Below are 27,005 nucleotides of genomic sequence, written 5' to 3'. Positions count from 1 at the left end.
TCTCTCCTAGTCCTAATAGGCTGTCCTACATCAGAGCCATCCTCTCTCTCTCCTAGTCCTAATGGGCTGTCCTACATCAGAGCCATCCTCTCTCTCTCCTAGTCCTAATGGGCTGTCCTACATCAGAGCCATCCTCTCTCTCTCCTAGTCCTAATAGGCGGTCCTACATCAGAGCCATCCTCTCTCTCTCCTAGTCCTAATGGGCTGACCGACATCAGAGCCATCCTCTCTATCTCCTAGTCCTAATGGGCTGTCCTACATCAGAGCCATCCTCTCTCTCTCTCTCCTACATCAGAGCCATCCTCTCTATCTCCTAGTCCTAATAGGCTGTCCTACATCAGAGCCATCCTCTCTCTCTCCTAGTCCTAATGGGCTGACCTACATCAGAGCCATCCTCTCTCTCTCCTAGTCCTAATGGGCTGACATACATCAGAGCCATCCTCTCTCTCTCCTAGTCCTAATGGGCTGACCTACATCAGAGCCATCCTTTCTCTCCTAGTCCTAATGGGCTGTCCTACAGAGCCATCCTCTCTCTCTCTCCAAGTCCTAATGGGCTGACATACATCAGAGCCATCTTTTCTCTCCTAGTCCTAATGGGCTGACCTACATCAGATCCATCCTTTCTCTCCTAGTCCTAATGGGCTGACCTACATCAGAGCCATCCTTTCTCTCCTAGTCCTAATAAGCTGACCTACATCAGAGCCATCCTCTCTCTCTCCTAGTCCTAATGGGCTGTCCTACATCAGAGCCATCCTTTCTCTCTCCTAGTCCTAATGGGCTGTCCTACATCAGAGCCATCCTTTCTCTCCTAGTCCTAATGGGCTGACCTACATCAGAGCCATCCTCTCTCTCTCCTAGTCCTAATGGGCTGACATACATCAGAGCCATCCTTTCTCTCCTAGTCCTAATGGGCTGACATACATCAGATCCATCCTTTATCTCCTAGTCCTAATGGACTGTCCTACATCAGAGCCATCCTTTCTCTCCTAGTCCTGATGGGCTGTCCTACATCAGAGCCATCCTTTCTCTCCTAGTCCTAATGGGCTGTCCTACATCAGAGCCATCCTCTCTCTCTCTCCTAGTCCTAATGGGCTGACATACATCAGAGCCATCCTCTCTCTCTCCTAGTCCTAATGGGCTGACCTACATCAGAGCCATCCTCTCTCTCTCTCTCCTAGTCCTAATGGGCTGACATACATCAGAGCCATCCTTTATCTCCTAGTCCTAATGGGCTGTCTTACATCAGAGCCATCCTTTCTCTCCTAGTCCTAATGGGCTGACCTACATCAGATCCATCCTTTCTCTCCTAGTCCTAATGGGCTGTCCTACATCAGAGCCATCCTCTCTCTCTCCTAGTCCTAATGGGCTGTCCTACATCAGAGCCATCCTCTCTCTCTCCTAGTCCTAATGGGCTGTCCTACATCAGAGCCATTCTTTCTCCCCTAGTCCTAATGGGCTGTCCTACATCAGAGCCATCCTCTCTCTCTCCTAGTCCTAATGGGCTGTCCTACATCAGAGCCATCCTTTCAGGTTATGTTTCCTCCAGCATCTTCACAAGGTCCTTTGCTGTTGTTCTGGGATTGATTTGCACTTTTCACACCAAAGTATGTTCATCTCTAGAACGCGTTTCCTTCCTGAGCGGTATGATGGCTGCGTGGTCCCATGGTGTTTATACTGGTGTGCCTTCTTAAAAGTTAATTTGTGGAATTTGTTTCCTTCTTAATGCGTTTGAGCCAATCAGTTGTGTTGTGACAAGGTAGTAATAAGCAAAGAGAAACAATTGTCCATGATTACTTTAAGACATGAAGGTCAGTCAATAGGGAAAATGTCAAGAACTTTGAAAGTTTCTTCAAGTGCAGTCGCAAAAACCATCAAGCACTATGATGAAACTGGCTCTCATGAGGACCACCACAGGAACGGAAGACCCAGAGTTACCTCGGCTGCAGAGGATAAGTTCATTAGTTACCAGCCTCAGAAATTGCAGCCCAAATAAATGCTTCACAGTGTTCACGTAACAGACACATCTCAACATCAACTGTTCAGAGGGGACAGTGTGAATCAGGCCTTCATGGTCAAATTGCTGCAAATAAACCACTACGAAAGGACACCAATAATAAGAAGAGACTTGCTTGGGCAAAGAAACACGAGCAATGAACATTAGACCGGTGGAAATTTGTCCTTTGGTCTGGAGTCCAAATTTGAGATTTTTGGTTCCAACCGCTGTGTCTTTGTGAGACGCGGTGTGGGTGAACGGATGATCTCTGGATGTGTATTTCCCACCGTAAAGCATGGAAGAGGAGGTGTTATGGTGTGAGGGTGCTTTGCTGGTGACACTGTCTATGACACTTAACCAGCATGGCTACCACTGTATTCTACAGCAATACGCAGTCCAATCTGGTTTGTTTTTCAACAAGACAATGACCCAACACACCTCCAGGCTGTGTAATGGCTATTTGACCAAGAAGGAGAGTGATGGAGTGCTGCATCAGATGACCTGGCCTCCACAATCCCCCGACCATAACCAAATTGAGATGGTTTGGGATGAGTTGGACTACAGAGTGAAGGAAAAGCAGCCAACAAGTGCTCAGCATGTGTGGGAACTCCTTTAAGACGGTTGGAAAACCATTCCAGGTGAAGCTGGTTGAGAGAATGCCAAGAGTGTGCAAAGCTGTCATCAAGGCAAAGGTTGGCTATTTGAAGAATCTCAAATATAAAACATATTTTGATTTGTTTAACACTTTTTTGGTTACTACATGATTCCATGTGTTATTTCATAGTTTTGATGTCTTCACTATTATTCTACAATGTAGAACATAGTAAAAATAAAGAAAAACTATTGAATGAGTAGGTGTTCTAAAACTTTGGACCGGTAGTGTACATCAGAACCATTTGTTACTACTAGGCTACACCAGGGCTGACATTCTACTGAGGCCACAGAGAGACTATTGTTCACATTCTCTCTCACCATTAGATTGTGTGCTCTAAAACATACCTATAAAAATGAGCTGCCCAAACGATGAGGAGCTGGGAACTTCTGTCCCATTTCAATGCCGTTCTGGTCTAGATTATTATGCTTTCTAAGCAACAGTTGGTCACCATGATCATATACAATGGGTTTCTTTCATGTTGGGCCAAACAAGCAAAGTTCTGCTACTGTGAAAAAGTCAGAGACATCTGATAGACAGACACACACAGATCCCTGTCTGTGCTGTTGTACTCCAATTTTTTAACAGACTACCACAGATAAGAGAATGCTGGAGTCCGTTATCTCCACTCTGTCTCTGTTTATCTCCAGTGTGCAGCTTTCCACAAGAGGTGATAAGAATAACAAAAACAACAATAATAATTTCTAAAAACTTGTCTTGGTGTAGTCTACATTCCAAATGGCACTCTATTCCCTATGGACCCTAGTCAAAAGTAGTGCACTTTTAAAGGGATAGGGTGCCATTTGGGACTCAGTAAGGGTGCTATTTGGGACTGAGCCAAAGAATACCCTTAAGAAATGTGTTTACTCGTTCAGTACACAGAGACGCTGTACCAACACGAATAGTGATGGTACTGGTAAGTGGTAATGTTTATCAGCATGGGGGTACTGTTATTGTGGCAAATGTTTAAAACCAATCCCAATTTTAATACTTCCATACCCAAGGGCCTCATCTTTGATTTATATCAAAACACAATGTTACCCACAGACACATTTGTTTTGTTCAGCATTTAAATGACAACCCTGGTGACTCACAGAAATGACAACAGACCCATGATTTTAGTGTGCGTCCCAAATGGCACCCTATTCCCTAAAAAGTGTACGACTTTAGAACAGGACCCATAGGGCTCTGGTCAAAAGTAGAGCGCTATGTAGGAAATAGGGTGCCTCTTTGGACGCATACTTTTAGACTTTTGTTCCCGGCTCCATTTGGCTTCCTGCACCATTTACAGGATCAATCTTAAATTGCTTTGACTGGTCATTAACAACTCATGTCTCTTGCAGCCCCCCCCCCCCCCCCCCCCCCTGCCAGCAGCTCCATAGCTCTCCTGCTCCTGTTTTTCCTCTCTCAACTGTTGCTTTTGTCAGATGGGTCCCAACTTTCCTGCTCTTCCAAAAGAGGTCTTGCATATAATTTTTAAGTGGCCACTAAGTACATTGTACCTCTGCCAATATCAACAGTTTCTCTGTATTCCGACTGGCACTTTAATACTGTCCAACGAAAAGACTGTAATAATTCTCCGCAGTGCTTTATGATCAATGGTTTGTTTCAGGTCGAAACTGAAGCTCTGGCGACACTTCCAGTAAGAAGAACATATGAGTAATGTGTGATAATGGTAGAAACACAGGACACAAAATGAGGGCAAATGGCTTGACATGACCTAAATGGACAATGTATTGCACTGATGACTTAGTGCTTAGACTGCTCTTGCTGGGAACGATGGCGGTAATTCTGCTCTAAAGTAGAAATTAATTCAGTAAGCACCACAGGATGGCCTGATGGCTCTCCATCCAGATAAATTGACAAATTGAAAACCCTAGTCATTGGCGACTCCATTACCCGCAGTATTAGACTTAAAACGAATCATCCAGCGATCATACACTGTTTACCAGGGGGCAGGGCTACCGACGTTAAGGCTAATCTAAAGACGGTGCTGGCTAAAGCTAAAACTGGCGAGTGTAGAGAGTATAGAGATATTGTTATCCACGTCGGCACCAACGATGTTAGGATGAAACAGTCAGAGGTCACCAAGCGCAATATAGCTTCAGCGTGTAAATCAGCTAGAAAGATGTGTCGGCATCGAGTAATTGTCTCTGGCCCCCTCCCAGTTAGGGGGAGTGATGAGCTCTACAGCAGAGTCTCACAACTCAATCGCTGGATGAAAACTGTTTTCTGCCCCTCCCAAAAGATAGAATTTGTAGATAACTGGCCCTCTTTCTGGGATTCACCCACAAACAGGACCAAGCCTGGCCTGCTGAGGAGTGACGGACTCCATCCTAGCTGGAGGGGTGCTCTCATCTTATCTACGAACATAGACAGGGCTCTAACTCCTCTAGCTCCACAATGAAATAGGGTGCAGGCCAGGCAACAGGCTGTTAGCCAGCCTGCCAGCTTAGTGGAGTCTGCCACTAGCACAGTTAGCGTAGTCAGCTCAGCTTTCCCCATTGAGACCGTGTCTGTGCCTCGATCTTGGTTGGGCAAAATTAAAAATGGCGGTGTTCGCTTCAGTAATCTTACTAGTATAAAGACCTCCTCCATTCCTGCCATTATTGAAAGAGATTGTGATACTTCACATCTCAAAATTGGGTTACTTAATGTTAGATCCCTCACTTCCAAGGCAGTTATAGTCAATGAACTAATCACTGATCATAATCTTGATGTGATTGGCCTGACTGAAACATGGCTTAAGCCTGATGAATTTACTGTGTTAAATGAGGCCTCACCCCCTGGTTACACTAGTGACCAAACCCCCCGTGCATCCGGCAAAGGCGGAGGTGTTGCTAACATTTACGATAGCAAATTTCAATTTACAAAAAAAAAAAACAATGACGTTTTCGTCTTTTGAGCTTCTAGTCATGAAATCTATGCAGCCTACTCAATCACTTTTTATAGCTACTGTTTACAGGCCTCCTGGGCCATATGCAGTGTTCCTTACTGAGTTCCCTGAATTCCTATCGGATCTTGTAGTCATAGCAGATAATATTCTAATTTTTGGTGACTTTAACATTCACATGGAAAAGTCCACAGACCCACTCCAAAAGGCTTTCGGAGCCATCATCGACTCAGTGGGTTTTGTCCAACATGTCTCTGGACCTACTCACTGCCACAGTCATACTCTGGACCTAGTTTTGTCCCATGGAATAAATGTTGTGGATCTTAATGTTTTTCCTCATAATCCTGGATTATCGGACCACCATTTTATTGCGTTTACAATTGCAACAAATAATCTGCTCAGACCCCAACCAAGGAAGATTAAAAGTCGTGCTATAAATTCTCAGACAACCCAAAGATTCCTTGATGCCCTTCCAGACTCCCTCTGCCTACCCAAGGACGTCAGAGGACAAGAATCAGTTAACCACCTAACCGAGGAACTCAATTCAACCTTGCGCAATACCCTAGATGCAGTTGCACCCCTAAAAATTAAAAACATCTGTCATAAGAAACTAGCTCCCTGGTATACAGAAAATACACGAGCTCTGAAGCAAGCTTCCAGAAAATTGGAACGGAAATGGCGCCACACTAAACTGGAAGTCTTCCGACTAGCTTGGAAAGACAGTACCGTGCAGTATCGAAGAGCCCTCACTGCTGCACGATCATCCTATTTTTCCAACTTAATTGAGGAAAATAAGAACAATCCGAAATTTCTTTTTGACACTGTCGCAAAGCTAACTAAAAAGCAGCATTCGCAAATGGAGGATGGCTTTCACTTCAGCAGTAATACATTTATGAACTTTTTTGAGGAAAAGATCATGATCATTAGAAAGCAAATTACGGACTCCTCTTTAAATCTGGGTATTCCTCCAGGGCTTCATTGTCCAGAGTCTGCACAACTCTGCCAGGACCTTGGCTCAAGGGAGATACTAAAGTGTTTTAGTACTATATCTCTTGACACAATGATGAAAATAATCATGGCCTCCAAACCCTCAAGCTGCATACTGGACCCTATTCCAACTAAACTACTGAAAGAGCTGCTTCCTGTGCTTGGCCCTCCTATGTTGAACATAATAAACGGCTCTCTATCCACCGGATGTGTACCAAGCTCACTAAAAGTGGCAGTAATAAAGCCTCTCTTGAAAAAGCCGAATCTTGACCCAGAAATTATAAAAAACTATCGGCCTATATCGAATCTTCCATTCCTCTCAAAAATTTTAGAAAAAGTTGTTGCGCAGCAACTCACTGCCTTCCTGAAGACAAACAATGTATACGAAACGCTTCAGTCTGGTTTTAGACCCCATCATAGCACTGAGACTGCACTTGTGAAGGTGGTAAATGACCTTTTAATGACGTCAGACCGAGGCTCTGCATCTGTCCTCATGCTCCTAGATCTTAGTGCCGCTTTTGATACCATCGATCACCACATTCTTTTGGAGAGATTGGAAACCCAAATTGGTCTACATGGACAAGTTCTGGCCTGGTTTAGATCTTATCTGTCGGAAAGATATCAGTTTGTCTCTGTGAATGGTTCGTCCTCTGACAAATCAATTGTAAATTTCGGTGTTCCTCAAGGTTCCGTTCTAGGACCACTATTGTTTTCACTATATATTTTACCTCTTGGGGATGTCATTCGAAAACATAATGTTAAATTTCACTGCTATGCGGACGACACACAGCTGTACATTTCAATGAAACATGGTGAAGCCCCAAAATTGCCCTCGCTAGAAGCCTGTGTTTCAGACATAAGGAAGTGGATGGCTGCAAATTTTCTACTTTTAAACTCGGACAAAACAGAGATGCTTGTCCTAGGTCCCAAGAAACAAAGAGATCTTCTGTTGAATCTGACAATTAATCTGGATGGTTGTACAGTCGTCTCAAATAAAACTGTGAAGGACCTCGGCGTTACTCTGGACCCTGATCTCTCTTTTGAAGAACATATCAAGACTGCTTCAAGGACAGCTTTTTTTCCATCTACGTAACATTGCAAAAATCAGAAACTTTCTGTCCAAAAATGACGCAGAAAAATTAATCCATGCTTTTGTTACTTCTAGGCTCGACTACTGCAATGCTCTACTTTCCGGCTACCCGGATAAAGCACTAAACAAACTTCAGTTAGTGCTAAATACGGCTGCTAGAATCCTGACTAGAACCAAAAAATTTGATCATATTACTCCAGTGCTAGCCTCCCTACACTGGCTTCCTGTTAAGACAAGGGCTGATTTCAAGGTTTTACTGCTAACCTACAAAGCATTACATGGGCTTGCTCCTACCTATCTTTCCGATTTGGTCCTGCCGTACATACCTACACGTACGCTACGGTCACAAGACGCAGGCCTCCTAACTGTCCCTAGAATTTCTAAGCAAACGGCTGGAGGTAGGGCTTTCTCCTATAGAGCTCCATTTTTATGGAATGGTCTGCCTACCCATGTGAGAGACGCAGACTCAGTCTCAACCTTTAAGTCTTTACTGAAGACTTATCTCTTCAGTAGGTCCTATGATTAAGTATAGTCTGGCCCAGGAGTGTGAAGGTGAACGGAAAGGCTGGAGCAACGAACCGCCCTTGCTGTCTCTGCCTTGTCGGTTCCCCTCTTCCCACTGGGATTCTCTGCCTCTAACCCTTTTACAGGGGCTGAGTCACTGACTTACTGGTGTTCTTCCATGCCGTCCATGGGAGGGGTGCGTCACTTGAGTAGGTTGAGCCACTGACGTGGTCTTCCTGTCTGGGTTGGCGCCCCCCCCTTGGGTTGTGCCGTGGCGGACATCTTTGTGGGCTATACTCGGCCTTGTCTTCGGACGGTAAGTTGGTGGTTGTAGATATCCCTCTAGTGGTGTGGGGGCTGTGCTTTGGCAAAGTGGGTGGGGTTATATCCTGCCTGTTTGGCCCTGTCCGGGGGTATCATCGGATGGGGCCACAGTGTCTTCTGATCCCTCCTGTCTCAGCCTCCAGTATCTATGCTGCAGTAGTTTATGTGTCGGGGGGCTAGGGTCAGTCTGTTACATCTGGAGTATTCTCTTGTCTTATCCGGTGTCCTGTGTGAATGTAAATATGCTCTCTCTAATTCTCTCTTTCTTTCTTTCTCTCGGAGGACCTGAGCCCTAGGACTACCTGGCATGATGACTCCTTGCTGTCCCCAGTCCACCTGGCCATGCTGCTGCTCCAGTTTCAACTGTTCTGCCTGCGGCTACGGAACCCTGACCTGTTCACCGGACGTGCTTGTTGCACCCTCGACAATTACTATGATTATTATTATTTGACCATGCTGGTCATTTACGAACATTTTAACATCTTGACCATGTTCTGTTATAATATCCACCCGGCACAGCCAGAAGAGGACTGGCCACCCCTCATAGCCTGGTTCCTCTCTAGGTTTCTTCCTAGGTTTTTGGCCTTTCGCAGGAGTTTTTCCTAGGGAGTTTTTCCCAGCCACCGTGCTTCTTTCACATGCATTGCTTGCTGTTTGGGGTTTTAGGCTGGGTTTCTGTACAGCACTTTGAGATTTCAGCTGATGTACGAAGGGCTATATAAATAAATTTGATTTGATAAAGGACCAAATGACCAAAGCAGGGACGCTTTTAAAGCGTCTTTCCGCTGAGCGGAAACTAAGTTCTCACTGCCACTGTTTCGGTACAAATCTAAGGGATGGGGCTGGAGAAATGTAACCACGCTCAAATTCATTGACAGTCCATGACATCTAAATGATAGTTTTAACCATGTTTTGAAACTATACAGTTTGTTTACATTTACTTTGTTTACAAACAGAGTTAAACTGTTAACTTAAAATGACACAACGACTAGGTTCCAGTTTAACCACGTTTACTAAACCGTATTTCCACAATACATGGTTGCCATTCTACTCATGCCAGGTCCATCAACAGTGAGACTACCACGCAGGTATAACAATAACAGAGTGATACAGTACGTTTTGTCTCACCAGTGGTAAGTTCTGAGAACAGAGTTGTCAGAAAGATGGCATCGTCAATTCCATCCGCAAGAGCAAGGGTTTCCCCAGCAAGTGTGCTTTGGACAACCCTTCTGATCCTTTTTGACTGCCAACAGATAGGTGAGAATCTTCCTCCTTCACCCATTAACACGATTAGATGTCCATCTTGTGTGCCTCCATCTGCAAGGTTCCCTAGCGAAGCATCACTCAAGTCAACTAGTTCAGAGAGTCATCTTTTCCAACATGCTGAAACTTTAGTCACATGTTGTGATTTCAGTTTACGAACAACTTTGTTTGCCTCATGAATGTACAGTGGCGTGTTTTGTGTTTGATGCCAAGTTGCAGCCAGCCAACATTACATCAGGTCTACTCTGTCTAGCAACCCATATAATTTGACCTATCTTTGACCTCAATTGACCAGCTTCAATTCCACAGAGAGGGGAATTCCGTTCTACGGCTCTTGAAGAATCCATGTGGATGGGTTGAAGATTAATGACATAGCTTTCCTGTTGCGTCAGTATTGTTCCGACAACTGTAATAAACTCTATGCCAACATAACAAAAACTATCATGCTCCTCACGGCCGACCTGGAAAACTGCTTTGAGGTGTGGAATCACAGTTGTAGATGAAGTCCCCAGATGAAGTCATCAACATGACAGGCAAGTACAGTCACATTGTAGTCTTGATCAAGCCAATAGAAAACTACAGGATCCACTTGTGATATTTTTCCACCTGTACTCAGCATTGTTGCAGTGACTTCGTTGTACCAGAAAAGTGATGCATCTGTCAGGCCATACACACACTTTTTTAGTTTCCAGTGTTCCTTCGTTCTTAGCTTTAGGTGGAGGTCGGACATGAATGTCACTTGACAGCTCTGTTCCCTGTAAAAATTGAGATTTGATGTCTATGGAATTAAGTTTCCATTTTTTCTGGCAGATCACTGACATCAGCAATCTGAGTGACTCTGAGGCACATGTCGGTGAGTCTTTTGGGAGTTGTTTAGCAGCCAGCTCCTCAAAACCTCTAGCCACTAGATGTGCTTTAGGCACTATTCCAGTTAAGGATTCTTCAACACACCCACCTTGTTGAGACACATTTTTGGCCAATGTCTTTGACTTCCTCAAACACTCAATTTTTCCTCTAATTACTGAGCTCCTCTAGTTTAGCTGAGTCAAATGACACGTCCTTTATTTCAAGTACATCGTCATTTTGGATATCATTCTGTTTTTCTCGATTTTCCATTGGTTCAATTCTGAGGTTATCTACAAGTGACAGGTCAGCTGACCTGTGTAGCTCGTTCAGAATACTGCAAGTTGTACCAGTACTGGTGTTTTCCTTTAGCTTTTCCTACACGTCCAATAACGGTTGCTGTGTGTGGAATAGCACTTTCTTTGTCCATGTACAGTTGAAGTCGGAAGTTTACATACACCTTAGCCAAATACATTTAAACTCAGTTTTTCACAATTCCTGACATTTAATCCTGGTAAAAATGCCCTGTCTTGGGTCAGATAGGATCACCACTTTATTTTAAGAATGTGAAATGTCAGAATAATAGAAGATAATGATTCATTTCAGCTTTTATTTCTTTCATCACATTCCTAGTGGGTCAGAAGTTAACATACACTCAATTAGTATTTGGTAGCATTGGCTTTAAATTGTTTAACTTAGGTGAAACGTTTCAGGTAGCCTTCCACAAGCTTCCCATAATAAGTTGGGTGAATTTTGGCCCATTCCTCCTGACAGAGCTGGTGTAACTGATTCAGGTTTGTAGGCCTCCTTGCTCGCACACGCCTTTTCAGTTTAGCCCACACATTTTCTATAGGATTGAGGTCAGGGCTTTGTGATGGCCACTCCAATACATCGACTTTGTTGTCATTAAGTCATTTTGCCACAATTTTGGAAGTATGCTTGGGGTCATTGTCCATTTGGAAGACCCATTTGCGACCAAGCTTTAACTTCCTGACTGATGTCTTGAGATGTTGCTTCAATATATCCACATAATTTTCCTCCCTCATGATGCCGTCTATTTTGTGAAGTGCACCAGTCCCTCCTGCAGCAAAGCACCCACACAACATGATGCTGCCACCCCCGTGCTTCAAGGTTGGGATGGTGTTCTTCGGCTCGCAAGCCTCCCCATTTTTCCAAACCTCCCCATTTTCAAACATAATGATGGTCATTATGGCCAAACAGTTCTATTTTTGTTTCATCAGACCAGAGGACATTTCTCCAAAAAGTACGATCTTTGTCCCCATGTGCAGTTGCAAACCGTAGTCTGGCTTTTTTATGCCGATTTTGGAGCAGTGGCTTCTTCCTTGCTGAGCAGCCTTTCAGGTTATGTCGATATAGGACTCGTTTTACTGTGGATATAGATACTTTTGTACCTGTTTCCTCCAGCATCTTCACAAGGTCCTTTGCTGTTGTTCTGGGATTGATTTGCACTTTTCGCACCAAAGTACGTTCATCTCTGGGAGACAGAACACGTCCCCTTCCTGAGCGGTATGACGGCTGCGTGGTCCCATGGTGTTTATACTTGCGTACTATTATTTGTACAGATGAAAGTGGTACCTTCAGCGTTTGGAAATTGCGTTTGGAAATTGCTCCCAAGGATGAACCAGACTTGTGGAGGTCTACAATTGTTTTTCTGAGGTCTTGGCTGATTTCTTTTGATTTTCCCATGATGTCAAGCAAAGAGGCACTGATTTGAAGGTAGGCCTTGAAATACATCCACAAGTACACCTCCAATTGACACACATGATGTCAATTAGCCAATCAGAAGCTTCTAAAGCCATGACATAATTTTCTGGAATTTTCCAAGCTGTTTAAAGGCACAGTCAACTTAGTGAATGTAAACTTCTGACCCACTGGAATTGTGATACAGTGAATTATAAGTGAAATTATATGTCTGTAAATAATTGTTGGAAAAATGACTTGTGTCATGCACACAGTAGATAACCTAACCGACTTGCCAAAAATATAGCTTGTTAACAAGAAATTTGTGGAGTGGTTGAAAAATGAGTTTTAATGACTCCAACCTTAGTGTATGTAAACTTCCGTCTTCAACTGTATTTAACAGTTTATCCAGTTTTCAGATTGGAACAACCATGTTTTCTTCACATGTGGCTGTTGAAAGTTTTCCTTATTTGAACGGTCAACAGTATTATCTGTGTCATGGTTGAAGGTCTCTGCTCCATTTCCTGTGTCAGTTTCAGTGTCCATATCATTGGATGCAACATCTGGTAGGTTATTGTCTGTTATTGTGTCCTTTTTGTCATTTTCATTAGGAGACTGATTCTCAGCAACAGCCCCTCCATCTTGTTGATCATTTACTTTCCGCAATCTTGAGTGATGCACCCTGACAATGATGCCTCCGTGCCTCACAAATATCACCACACCATCTTGGCCAATGACTACTCGAGGTCCTTTCCACTATTGACAGTCAACTCGTTTGTAGTACACTCGTCGGTAGATTGAAACTGTTTATGCAGAGCCCTGTGAATTCTCTCTCAACAACCTGCTTCAGTGAATGCTTTTCTAGCTGCTTGTACTGCTGAAAGGTGCTGTCCCACCCATGCACTCACACTGGTCCCTTCAAGTGCTGGTGGCTTATCAACCAGTACAGAGCAATGGTGTAAAGTACTTAAGTAAACATACTTTAAAGTACTACTTAAGTAGATTTTTGGGGTGTCTGTACTTTACTATTTATATTTTTGCCAACTTTTACTTTTACTCCACTACATTCCTAAAGAAAATAATGTACTTTTTACTCCATACATTTTCACTGACACCCAAAAGTACTAGTTACATTTTGAATGTTTAGCAGGACAGGACATTGAACATCCCTGATCATCCCTATTGCCTCTGATCTGGCAGACTCACTAAACACAAATGCTTTGTTTGTAAATTTTGTCTGAGTGTTGAAATGTGCCCCTGGCTATCCGTCAATAAAAAAATCAAGAAAATTGTGCCGTCTGGTTTGCTTAATATAAGGAATGTGAAATGATTTACACTTTTACTTTTGATAAAGTATATTTTAGTGATTACATTTACTTAAGTACATTTCAAACCAAATACTTTTAGACTTTTACTCAAATAGTATTTTAATGGGTGACTTTCGCTTTTACTTGAGTCATTTTATTTTAAAGGTATATTTACTTTTACTCAAGTATGACAATTGGTTACTTTTTCCACCACTGGTACAGAGGAAGATTAGAGTTCTGCCCGAACACTAGTCGGTATGGGCTGTAGCCATGAACATTGTGCATTTCATTTTTTGCCATCAAAGCCCAATCTAGGGCTGTGTTCCAGTCACATCCATTGTCTTGCTTCACTTTCAGCACAATCTCTGTGAGTGTTTGATTATGTCTCTCCAGAAGTCCATTGCTCCATGGACTGTATGCAGCAGTTGTCTTTACTTCCATGTTGAAGTTCTCTGCCATTTCTCTTATTTCATTATTATTGAATTCTCCTCCATTGTCACTGTACAATTTCTGGGGCGGGCCATGCACACTTACCCAGGAATGCATGAAGTGCTTGACGAGGTCACTGGGTTTCTTTGTATTCACAAGGCTTCCAGCACTGAAGAGTGTGAAGTGGTCAATAACGTGAAGGTACCACACACTTGGTCCTAACTCATGTTGATCTACAGCCACTGTTTCATTGTACTTGGAAGCCAGTGGCAAACCAACAGCTGGTCTGGGCTTAGGTTTGCTGTATTTCTGGCATGTCTCACAACTGTTAACTATCTGCCGTAAAATGTAAATACTCTCATTATCATTATCCCAGAACTGCTGAATAATTTCTGAAGTCTGTCAACTGTAGCATGTCTAAACTCTTTTTTGAAGTTTTAACAATACTTTGTGTTTTTCCTCTGTGTTCATGTTCTCTGTGACTAAGAATTTCCATGTGCTCTGTGTCCATCAGACTCTCATTTTTACATGTACTCTGTGTGATGTCTTTCTCTAAAATGTTTACACAGTAGTGGCCTGAGGTAATAAGTTCAAGGGTCACTGGTTGTTTAAACATCACTGCCTTGTCATTTTTTATGTCTAGTACAGCCCCTGCCTTCTTGAGGGAAGCTTTGCTTAATAGTAAGGGGATTTCTGTAGGGACCACCTCTGTTTCAATGTGACACTTAGTATGACCAATTTTTGCTGGTATCTTGACTCTCTTGGTCGATTGGACGATTCTCCCATCTCCAAATTTGAAATCTCTGTTGCTTGGTGTGTCAATCAGTGTAAGGTTACACTGCTCTCTCTCTATGTTTACATTTTCCTCTGTTAGTTTAAATTGTTCATTTTTATGAGGACAGTCTTTAAACTAATGGTAAGTGCTATGACAGATTGCACATTTTGATCTCCTTCCATACCTGTCCAGTGGATTTATGCCGGGCATGTCTGGTTGTCTTGAGAACGTGACTTGTAGCGCCTTTTCTCTGCTGCTCAGTGTAATATGCTGCGTCACTCACTTGCATTCCATCTGTTATTGGCACGACAATTCAGCACTAAATGTACTTTTAGTGCCGACTTCATTGATGCAAAAGTCAGCACATTACAAGCAGTCGAAGCCAACGGTTTCTCCCTACCATCCAGACAGGCAGTATCTAGCAACTTGGGGTCCCGAATGGCGCAGCGGTCTAAGGCACTGCATCTAAGTGCTAGAGGCGTTACTACAGACCCTGGTTAGATTCCAGGCTGTATCACATCTGGCCGTAAAGAGGGCACAACCAAACCTTTTCCCCTCAGGAGACTGAAAAGATTTGGCATGGGTCCCCAGATCCTCAAAAGGTTCTACAGCTGCACCATCGAGAGCATCCTGACCGGTTGCATCAAATAAAATTTTATTTGTCACATGTGCCGAATACAACAGGTGTAGACCTTACAGTGAAACGCTTACTTACAAGCCCTTAACCAACGATGCAGTTAAGAAAATACCTAAAAAATTCAAATAATAAAAAGAAAAACAAATAATTAAAGAGCAGCAGTAAATAACAATAGCGGGGCTATATACAGGGGGTACCGGTTCAGAGTCAATGTGTTAATGTGCGGGGGCACAGGTGTCGAGGTAATTGAGATAATTATGTACATGCAGGTAGGGTTGTTAAAGTGGCTATGCATAGATAATAACACAGAGTAGTAGGAGTGTGGGGGGGAGGTGCATATAGTCTGGGTAGCCATTTGATTAGCTGTCCAGGAGTCTTGTGGCTTCGGACTAGAAGCTGTTTAGAAGCCTCTTGGACCTCGACTTGGACCTCTGCTTGCCGTGGCGGTAGCAGAGAGAACAGTTTATGACTAGGGTGGCTGGAGTCTATGACAATTTTTAGGGCCTTCCTCTGACACCGCCTGGTATAGAGGTCCTGGATGGCAGGAAGCTTGGCCCCGGTGATGTACTGGGCTGTACGCACTACCCTCTGTAGTGCCTTGCTGTCGGAGGCCGAGCAGTTGCCATACCAGGCAGTGATGCAACCAGTCAGGATGCTCTCGATGGTGCAGCTGTAAAATCTTTTGAGGATCTGAGGACGCATGCCAAATTCTTTCAGTCTCCTGAGGGGAATAGGCTTTGCTGTGCCCTCTTCACGACTGTCTTGGTGTGCTTGGACCATGTTAGTTTGTTGTTGATGTGGACACCAAGGAACTTGAAGCTCTCAACCTGCTCCACTACAGCCCCGTCGATGAGAATGGGGGTGTGCTCGGTCCTCTTTTTCCTGTAGTCCACAATCATCTCCTTTGTCTTGATCACGTTGAGGGAGAGGTTGTTGTCCTTGCACCACGTGGTCAGGTCTCTGACCTCCTCCCTATAGGCTGTCTCATCGTTTTCGGTGATCAGGCCTACAACTGTTGTGTCATCAGCAAACTTGATGATGGTGTTGGAGTTGTGCCTGGCTGTGCAGTCATGAGTGAACAGGGAGTAAATGAGGGGACTGAGCACGCACCCCTGAGGGGCCCCTGTGTTGAGGATCAGCGTAGCGGATGTATTGTTACCTACCCTTACCACCTGGGGGCGGCCTGTCAGGAATTCTAGGATCCAGTTGCAGAGGAAGCTGTTTAGTCCCAGGGTCCTTAACTTAGTGATGAGTTTTGAGGGCACTATGGTGTTGAACGCTGAGCTGTAGTCAATGAATAACATTCTCACATAGGTGGCCCTTTTGTCCAGGTGGGAAAGGGCAGTGTGGAGTGCAATAGAGATTGCATCATCTGTGGATCTGTTGGTGCGGTATACAAATTGGAGTGGGTCTAGGGTTTCTGGGATAATGGTGTTGATGTGAGCCATAACCAGCCTTTCAAAGCATTTCATGGCTACAATCGTGAGTGCTATGGGTCGGTAGTCATGTAGGCAGGTTACTTTAGTATTCTTGGGCACAGGGACTATGGTGGTCTGCTTGAAACATGTTGGTATTACAGACTCAGACAGGGAGAGGTTGAAAATGTCAGTGAAGACACTTGCCAGTTGGTCAGCGCATGCTCGGAGTACACATCCTGGTAATTTGTCTGGCCCTGCGGCCTTGTGAGTGTTGACCAGTTTAAAGGTCTTACTCACATCGGCTAAGGAGAGCGTGATCACACAGTTGATGCTCTCATGCATGTTTCAGTGTTACTTGCCTCGAAGCGAGCATAGAAGTTATTTAGCTCGTCTAGTAGGCTCGTGTCACTGGGCAGCTCTCGGCTGTGCTTCCCTTTGTAGTCTGTAATAGTTTGTAAGCCCTGCCACATCCGACGAGCGTCGGAGCCGGTGTAGTATGATTTGATCTTAGTCCTGTATTGACGAGTTGCCTGTTTGATGATTCTTCGGAGGGCATAGCGGGATTTCTTATAAGTTTCCGGGTTAGAGTCCCGCTCCTTGAAAGTGGCAGCTCTACCCTTTAGCTCAGTGCGAATGTTGCCTGTAATCCATGGCTTCTGGTTGGGGTATGCACCTATTGATAAAGCCAGTGACTGATGTGGTGTACTCCTCAATGCCATCGGAAGAATCCAGGAACATATTCAAGTCTGTGCTAGCAAAACAGTTCTGTAGTTTAGCATCTGCTTCATCTGACCACTTTTTTATAGACCGAGTCACTGGTGCTTCCTGATTACATTTTTGCTTGTAAGCAGGAATCAGGAGGATAGAGTTATGGTCAGATATGCCAAATGGAGGGTGAGGGAGAGGTTTGTACTGGGGGTGGAGTAGAGGTGGTCTAGAATTTTATTTTACCTCTGGTTTCACATTTCACATGTTGATAGAAATTCGGTAAAACTGATTTGAGTTTCCCTGCATTAAAGTCACCGGCCACTAGGAACGCCGCCTCTGGATGAGCGTTTTGCTGTTTGCTTATGGCGGAATACAGTTCATTTAGTGCGGTTTTAGTTCCAACCTCGCTCTGTGGTGGTATATAGACAGCTACAAAAAAAACTGATGAAAACTCTCCAGGAAAATAGTGAGGTCTTCAGCTTATCGTAAGATACTCCACCTCAGGCAAACAAAACTTTGAGACTTCCTTAGATATCGTGCACCAACTGTTGTTTACATAAATGCATATGCCCCTGCCCCGTGTCTTACCAGAGGCTGCTGTTCTGTCTTGCTGATAGAGTGTATAACCCGCCATGTTCTTAATGTCGTTGTTCATCCACGACTCGGTGAAGCATAAAATATTACAGTTTTTAATGTCCTGTTGGTAGAATATATACGTGCTTTCAGTTCGTCCCATTTATTTTCTAGCGATTGAATGTTAGATAGCAGAACAGAGGGCAAGGGCAGATAAGCCAGTCGTCGACCTGGTACAAGGCACCCTGATATTTTGCCTCGGAACCTCTGTTTCCTTCTCCAGTGAATCACGGGGATCGGGGCCTGGTCGGGTGTCAACAGCATATCCCTGGCATCCGACTCATTGAAGAAAAACTCTTAGTCCAGTTTGAGGTGAGCAATCCCAGTTCTGATGTTTAGAAGCTCTTTTCGGTCATAGGAGACAGTAGCAGCAACATTATGTACAAAACAAGTTACGAACAACGCGGAAAAACAAACAAAATAGCACAATTGGTTGAGGGCCGGTAAGACGGCAGCCCTACCCACCGGCGCCATCATTACATTCATCATCACCACCTGGTATGGCAACTGCTCGGCATTTGACTGTAAGGCGCTACAGAGTGTAGTGCGTACGGCCCAGTACATCACTGGAGCCAAACTTCCTGCCATCCAGGACCTATATAATAGACTCCAGTCACCCAAGTTATAGACTGTTTTCTCTGCTATCGCACGGCAAGCGGTACCGGAGCACCAAGTCTAGGACCAAAAGGCTCCTCAACAGCTTATACCCCCAAGCCATAAGACTGCTGAACAATTAATAAAATCGCCACTGGACTATTTACATTGACCCCCCCCCCCCCCGCTTTTGTACACTGCTGCTACTCGTTGTTTATTATCTACTCACTTCACCCCTAACCTGTACCCCCGCACACTGACTCGGTACCGATAGCCCCTGTATATAGCCTCGTTATTGTTATTCTTCTTGTTACTTTTTATTATTATTTTTTACTTTAGTCTATTTGGTGAATATTTTCTTAACTCTTCTTGAACTGCACTGTTGGTTAAGGGCTTGTAAGTAAGCATTTCATGGTAAGGTCTACACTTGTTGTATTCGGCGCATGTGACAAATAAAGTTTGATTTGATTTGGGAGTCCCATAGGGCGGCGCACAATTGGCCCAGCATCATCCGGATTTGGCTGTGGTAGGCTGTCATTGTAAATAAGAATTTGTTCTTAACTGACTTGCCTAGTTAAATAAAGGTTAAACAAAAATAAATAAACTTGAAAGCTAACACTGCATCCGGGAGAACCATGTCGTACTTTCACATCCTATTGTACCTCTGTTCCAAATCAATGATGTAGTCCGTCATTGCAACCGAAATGTCTATAGTAAAACGGTCAAAGTTTGAATATGCCTCGTTGGCACGGTCTTTCTCTTCTTTAAGACAGAATCCAGTGCTCTGATCAAAGTTCCCATACCGTCATCCTTGTTCAAATCCTCAATGGATATTTCCAGTGCTGTATCTCTCGCTCTTCCCTCGAGTGATAATACCACCGCAAGTGCTTGCTTTTTCTCGTCCAGATTAGTAACCCGTGTCCAGATTCCAAGTACATTTTTCCAACTTTCATACGACCTCTTCTCGTCGAACCGAGGTGGCACATTGTAGTTATTAGCCATCCTCTGCTACCAATGCTAACTTAAAATGACACAATGACTAGGTTCCAGTTTATGGTTGCCATTGTACTCATGCCAGGTCCATCAACAGTGAGACTACGGCGCAGGTATAACAATAACAGAGTGATACAGTAGCACCATAAGTTAAGAATCAATGAGTACATTTTATTCATTTATAAGTCCAAAAATGGATGTAGCAACTACAGATGGCCCCTTTAAGGGAAGAGGACAGGGAAAATTAGACAGGCAGTAAAAATAAAAATGAACAGATATTTGGCTAAATGTGAACAACTACATCATGCAAAAAGAAAGTGTTATGTTACTGGAAGGAGATAAAGTATAGAACATTGGACAAGCATACACAATTTCAACAGTAAGTGTTAACACAAAGGGAACAACATATTGGAAAAAAATCGAGAGAAAAAAATGAAAAAGAAAATAAGAAAAATCGAGAGAAAACGTACCGGTTTCTCCCCACAGAGTGTCTTGGCCATCAATTTGCACAGCGTGCTCGTTATTCAACCCCAACAAGCCTCTCACAACCTGCCGAACGAGAAACTTTGATTAATGACACAGAATCCAAGCATCAAATATAAAAGCTATGAGTTAGTTCTATTCCGTGCTGGTTACATCGCAGAAATACCGGAGCGACGAATCAACTTCTGTGGGTCGATTAAAAAGCTGCCCCAGCAAATTATGCTTCTCTGGCGCATGTTAAATTAATCACTGGACTAGAGTGCTGATGCATGTACTAGTGTCTCTATAGCCTCTATAGTAGAGATTCTCCGTGCTGTGTAGTACAGGCCCAATGGTATTCATATGTCGGTAGTGCTAGTTAGCCCCTTTGTCTGTGCTCTCCTTTACATTCCTCTCTCACTGGGCCCTCCGTGGAGGTGGAGGTCGATAGCTCACTCTGGCCCATTCTATAATACTGTCGACCCACAGCCCTAGTGTATAGGGCTAACAGTATCACAGCCCTTTTAATGAGGAGCTGGCATCAATCAACCCACAGTAGGGATTGACACGGTATTTAGAATATTCAAACAGACGTTCGTTTTTGATTACTTGGGATAGTATACAAAATATACCTATTTTTGGCTTTGTCAAAATGTTTATTACATGATCTATGTGACATTGCTACGAAGCCTACAAGGACAGACCATAACATTCAACTTTTTAATAAAACAAACATTTTATGACAGTTTTTATGAGTGTGCCCCATAAAAAAGGCACTGGTAGCCTATACATGTTTCACACGTATAACTTGTTGTTATTGTAGCTTGTTGTTACTGTCGATCAATCAAAGCGGCTCCATGTGTAGCAAGTGAAGTGGCAGATTTCCAATCAACGCAAAATTATGCCATTAAGTTGGCTAAATGAGGAGTAGTAGGCTACAATGATCAACCAACAGGTAGGCTGTTGTTTCATATTAATGGAGTCGTTGTAGACATTTACGGGGAGTGCAGTAAAATACAGTCAATTAGCCTTGCTACTTTAGCTAGTTTGTTGGCTAACTTCGCTGGCTACTGTAGCTAGCTAGCTTCTTTACAGCGATTTAATGCAGTCAAGACAGGCACTACCAGATCGTATGATAGATAACCAACCTATGGCAGCAACAACTTTGTCTAACTAGCGCGAGATGGTTTGGCTACTTTCTCTCTCTCCTTGCCAACCCCATACTGTCACACACCGGCCCCTGCTTATCTCTTGCCCATCCCCCACCATTCTGCTAAAACATGCGCGAGCAAGTCTCCATTGAAGTTTCCCCCCAAAGTTTTCTTTAAAACACATGTATTCGACTCTCCGGATACCTGAAAAAATAGCATGATATCATTTGAACAGTGAAATCATTTCAAAGGCCCATCCCTAACCCACAGCCCACTATGCTCCTCTCCTGGGCAGCTAACTGCAAATCACAGGAGGTTGTTGGCACCTTAATTGGGGAGGACTGGCTCGGGTTCGTGGTAATGACTGTAGCAGAATTGGTGGAATGGTATCAAATACATCAAACACATGGTTTGAAGCCATTCCATTCGCTCCGTTTCAGCCATTATTATGAGCTGTCCTCCCCTCAGCAGCCTCCACTGCTGCAGACATACTATGGGATCAATACTGTACGCATGGTCGACCTACAGCCTATTTCATAAATGAAAACAAGAAGAGCGTTCAGCTGAAGTTTTCAGTGGAATCATCTTTGTTTCCAAAGCACAGAGGTGAGGTTGTGTTGTGGAGTTGTAAAGGTGAGGGACTGTGTAGGAGAACTCTCCTGTGTACAGTACAGGACTGACCCGTGTGGGTGTACATTGCAGTCAGGGTTCATACACTTTTTGACACATGACTTTTCCCTGACTTTTAACCACATTTCCATGACCAATAATTTGGTGGTATCTCTACAGTATGTATACATGAAAAAGCATGCATAAAATGTATGCTTACTTTTTCATGTATACATACTGTAGAGACACCACCAAAGAAGATCTCTTCACTAGGTACCAAAGGACATTTTCTCAAAAGTGAATTTACAAGTTCATCAACTTTCAAAGCAGGATTACTTTCCTATTGTTCCTCAAAAATGCAGCGTATGCTATTTGTGTAGCTCTGAGTCTACTTTTATCCAATGTAAAAAACACAATTTCAAATTTTGCTACATAAGACCAATTTGTGCCAGTCGGTCACAAATGTGGACTCTGATTACTTGTACCAAAACCTCCTGCCGCTGTGGAAGTTGTTTGTCAATTAGGTTATTCTATAAATATATCTTTAACATTGTCAGAATAACATGGCTAATGTTGATTAGAGGGGAATGCCAACTTTCCAACGGTGTCAGATGTATTTCTCAACTCCTAATATTCAAGGTATGAGCCATCGTTCTACAACCAAAGTATGTAGCACCCGTCCCGTTCATCAACTGCACGTCGGCCATTTGCCTGTGGCAAGTTTTTAGGACACATACGCAAGTATTCACACACACACACAGAAACGCGCGATGACTGATATGTCGATTTTTATGTGATTGATACAACATTTAAAAAGTATGCCTAAATTATTTACATGAGCCAAAATTATGAAACTAATTTCCATGACTTTTCCAAAACGTTTCGGATTTTTATATTTTCCAAAACTTTTCCATAGGGGTGCGCCGAGTACTGCAAAAAGAGTATCGTAACGGATATGGAGAATTTTCCGAATAGGATTATGACAAGTATTTTTATAAATTATCCGTGATCGGGAAAAAAAGTATTATTTTCTGCTGCCAGCGCACATCTCTCTTTCACTCAAACAATGTGATGCGCTGTGTGCTCTGAACAACTATTGGCTAGTTCTGTCTGTAAAGAAATGGGTGGGGTATCGGTTGAGCCTGCTGCAACGATTGGATTAGACCAAGTCACTCTCTCTCTGCTCTCATTTTCCCAGACAGGCTGCTTCACTCACTCATAGTCACTCGTCTCAGGGCACAAGTCTCCACTTCTCCAAACATCCTGTATGAATCAGAATATGTAGCTAGTCATCATTGTTTGCTAAGGACATATGGTTGTTTCTGTCTGTCTACTTGGTGTTGTTTAGAAGGCCTACTTTGTCTGTCTGTATAATTATTCCATTGCTGACGACGTCTGTCGTTATGTAGTGACCAAAGCCCATGCGTCTTGCTATTATTATTTATTCTCCCCAGGAAAGTTTACAGAGCGAAAGATAAGAAAATAAAATGACAAATGTACATTGTTTATTTTCATTGTAGAAATGTTGTGGCATAAGTGTCGGGAGATAAAAGATTTGCTCTTCTCGAAATTAAAAAAAATATATTGGTAAAGCGAATTAGCCTATCTTTATCTAAATCTGTGTCTGGAATAAATGCAGGCAATAGTAGCCATGCATTAGGATATTTATTAGCCTATTTCGTTGATAATAGAAAAGGACTAAGTAAGTAAATCATGTGCATTTTCACTTGTCGGGGTCATTTAACAATGTGTGTGTATGAGTGAAGGAACATAACGATGTGCTATGTGATGCATTCCGAGTGATAGCGCAGTAATGCCCACTTGAGGAATTAGCTTTACAACATTTAAAGCACACTTCCGGGTTTACCGATTACGAGATAAAACAGATATGAGTACGAATACGAATATGATGAGATCGGCACAACCATACTTTTCCAGGCCTGGAAAAATATTTTCTAATTCCATGACTTTTCTAGGATTTTCATGACCTACAAACCCTGTGCAGTAAACTGGGTGGTTGCAACGTGTGCCATTTGGGATTCAACCGGTGTCTCTGTGTGATTCAACAGTCTGACCTGTGTGTGTCCCATGCTGGAGGCAGCGATCAGAGCCTGCTGGAGGGCCTTGTTCTTCAGACTGCAGTTCTGCTGCTGGCCCTCGGGGGTCCACTCCAGCTCCAAGAGGTACTGGATGATGTCAGGGTGGCCCCTCAGAGCAGCATGGACCAGAGCACACTGACCGCTCTTATCCACATGGTCAACCTGCAACAAAACAACAACAGGGTTCATCTGAACATGTTTTATATGCTGTAATACAGTGACATATTTTATTATTTAAATAGTTTTAAATTGAACCTTTATTTAACAAGGCAAGTCAGTTAAGAACAAGTGTCAGATAATGTGGTGATGGGGCTTGTGGAACTTTACGTTGGCAAGGGGAGAAATGTCACCATGAACAATTTCCTAACTTCACTGTCATTGGCGAACAATTTTCTTGCAAAGAAAACAAGTCTGGTCGGCACTATGAACAAAGTGAGAACGGAGCTCCCTCAGTCTGCACAAAATAAGGCACCTGCACAGCCATTGTACGTACTCCACAACGGTGTTGAACAATGACAAGACAACGGGAATACAATAAAGAGAAAACCGGAGACTATTACGCACTATAACCAAACAAAGTTATGTCAAAGTGTGTCAAGGAAGTGAAAGTTACAAAAATTGTGTCAACTGTTAGGACAAGGGATAGCAGCTAAATGAAATGCACACAATATAAGCATGAGCTGACAATATATATATTTTTTTACTGCTGTCATATCGACACTTATTCATTATAACGCCATTATTGCTTTTATGTCGAGTTTCACTATTTATAAAGGCCACTTGGTGCTTATAATGATGTTTAAGCTACTTTCATCGTTTGACCGTGCGTCTTGTGGTTGCGGTATTTTTATTTTGTTGTTATAAAAATAAGCTGTTACCGTGTCCAGAACATATGCATTCTGTTTCATAATTGTAACAAAGGCATTCCATAAATAAAATTGATTGAACACTTGAATTTGATTATTTTTGCGATAGCATATATGAAATATATTAAATACACTGTTAGAATGTTGCAGTCAAAATGACTGTTCATTAGCTTGAAGGGGGGGTCCATTGAGGCCCAGTGGTTCTAGTGTTAAGGGAAAAGCTGGGATGATTAGCCCTGATCCTGTAGTTGTCTGAGGGTCTAAGGGCAGTACCACCAACCTTGGCTCCTCTCTTGCAGAGCAGGCTGACTAAACCCAGGTGTCCGGCAGCTGAGGCGAAGCAGAGAGGGCTCATGCCGTTCTCGGACACCACGTCCAAAGTAGCCCCGAACTCCAGCAGCAAGCCAGCCATCTCCTGGTGGCCCAGGTGGGACTGGACACACAGCACCGGGCCGTTGTTCAGCACCTCTGTCCTGTAGTTCACATTGGCCCCGCCTAGCATCAGCAGACGACTCACCTGCAAGAGCAGCACACATTAAATACACATGGAATTCAACTGTCTTATGAAATTGAATAAGAAAAACATGAGCATGGAATTAAACTTTTTGGCTTCCCTAAACCTGTTAGAAGAAAATAGAGGCCTGGCTGGGCTAGGGGTAATGCCGCATCCTTCGGTTGTGATGCGTGGGTTGACTCATAACTCGCAGTCCCCGCGGTTGTATCTATGCGGCGGGCGAGTTTATGGTCATGAAATATTGTATGGATGAAGGGCGGGTGGGTAGTGTGGTGGGTTGAAGAAAGAGAAAACAATACCTTAAAAAATCCATAAATGTATCAAATCAAATTTTATTTGGCACACAACCTTACCGTGAAATGCTTACTTACAAGCCCTTAACCAACAATGCAGTTTTAAGAAAATAGAGTTAAGAAAATATTTACTAAATAAAATAAAAAATAAATAAGGTAGGGGAAAAGTGACTATGCATAGATAATAAACAGCGAGTAGGAGCAGTGTAAAAACAAAATGGGGCGGGGGGGGTGTCAATGCAAATACTCCGGGTGGCCATTTGATGAATTGTTCAGCAGTCTTATGGCTTGGGAGTAGAAGCTGTTAAGGAGCCTTTTGGACCTAGACTTGTGCATTTTATATCTATAGGCTACATTGAGGTTTTCTTTCATTATTTTAGGCCATCTGGCATTCGAGCGTAAGCCTAATAAGCTTTAGGGCCTAACTGTAGCCTACATTCCAATCGCCAAATGCTTTTGGGAACGGGCAGAAAAAGTTAACGTCAATTCACGGAGGCAAAAAGGACAATGTCCGAGTTTAATTCAATTCAACAAGCAAAAAGCTGTGAAATGGAGATTTGAAAATAAAGAGAAGGGAGGGCCAGAAAAGCAATGTTTGGGAAAGATTTGGTGAAGTGGTAAAAGAGGATTATAGCAGTGTTATGTGTGATGATTGTGTGGCAATATACATATTCGACAGTCACAAGACGGGGACTTCAAATAGGCCTTTGGCACGTCAAGGGAACTGTAGCCTACTGTTCAGATGGGTTAAATGGAAACTGAAATCTGGACACTGACTGTAGTTCTATAACCTCTCATATAGCCTTCATATTAACTCCTGCAGAATAAAGAACTTATTGCAGTAGAGTGATATACCAAATGTACATATGGACAGAGAAATATGATTTCTTTCTTTCAGCATCTTGAGAGAATGCAAATGCACAGTTAGATACCATCTGTAGAAGTGCTATGTTTATCAGCATTATAAAAGCTGATAGTATTTCACCCACATAAAATATGCATCCAAGCAGAACTGAAATGTTTACATTTTAGTCATTTAGCAGGCGCTCTTACTTTTTCGGAAGAAATCTTATCAGAAACATGTTGGGTCGTTATCACAGCTTTCTATTTCCTTGCAACCGGTCAAACAGATTTTTGCAAAAAAAATAAAAAATAAATGTTATTGCATTTTCTTCTCGATACCTAAATGTCTTTGCTCTGTGAAAGAAGCAGAGACCACAGAGAAAAATGTCCCGATGTCAACTAGATTGAAGCACTCATTCTATCA

At 43.1% G+C, this 27,005-nt stretch overlaps 1 protein-coding gene across 9 annotated transcripts in view; it reads right to left on the bottom strand.

Moving 5' to 3' along the window:
* Positions 1–27,005, bottom strand: part of LOC115160706 (protein TANC1) — a 286,753-nt gene that overhangs the window by 15,412 nt on the left and 244,336 nt on the right. For all 9 annotated transcript variants that reach the window (XM_029710993.1, XM_029710992.1, XM_029710995.1 and 6 more), the window contains 3 exons: positions 25,212–25,448; positions 24,042–24,227; positions 20,215–20,293 (listed from right to left, as the gene is read on the bottom strand). In XM_029710993.1, coding sequence (XP_029566853.1) covers positions 20,215–20,293; positions 24,042–24,227; positions 25,212–25,448 — 502 coding nt within the window. The remainder of the gene's footprint in view (positions 1–20,214; positions 20,294–24,041; positions 24,228–25,211; positions 25,449–27,005) is intronic.

This window comes from Salmo trutta, chromosome 24 (genome assembly GCF_901001165.1).
Source record: "Salmo trutta chromosome 24, fSalTru1.1, whole genome shotgun sequence".
Lineage (NCBI taxonomy): Eukaryota > Metazoa > Chordata > Actinopteri > Salmoniformes > Salmonidae > Salmo > Salmo trutta.
This window is presented reverse-complemented; position numbering and strand designations above follow the sequence as displayed.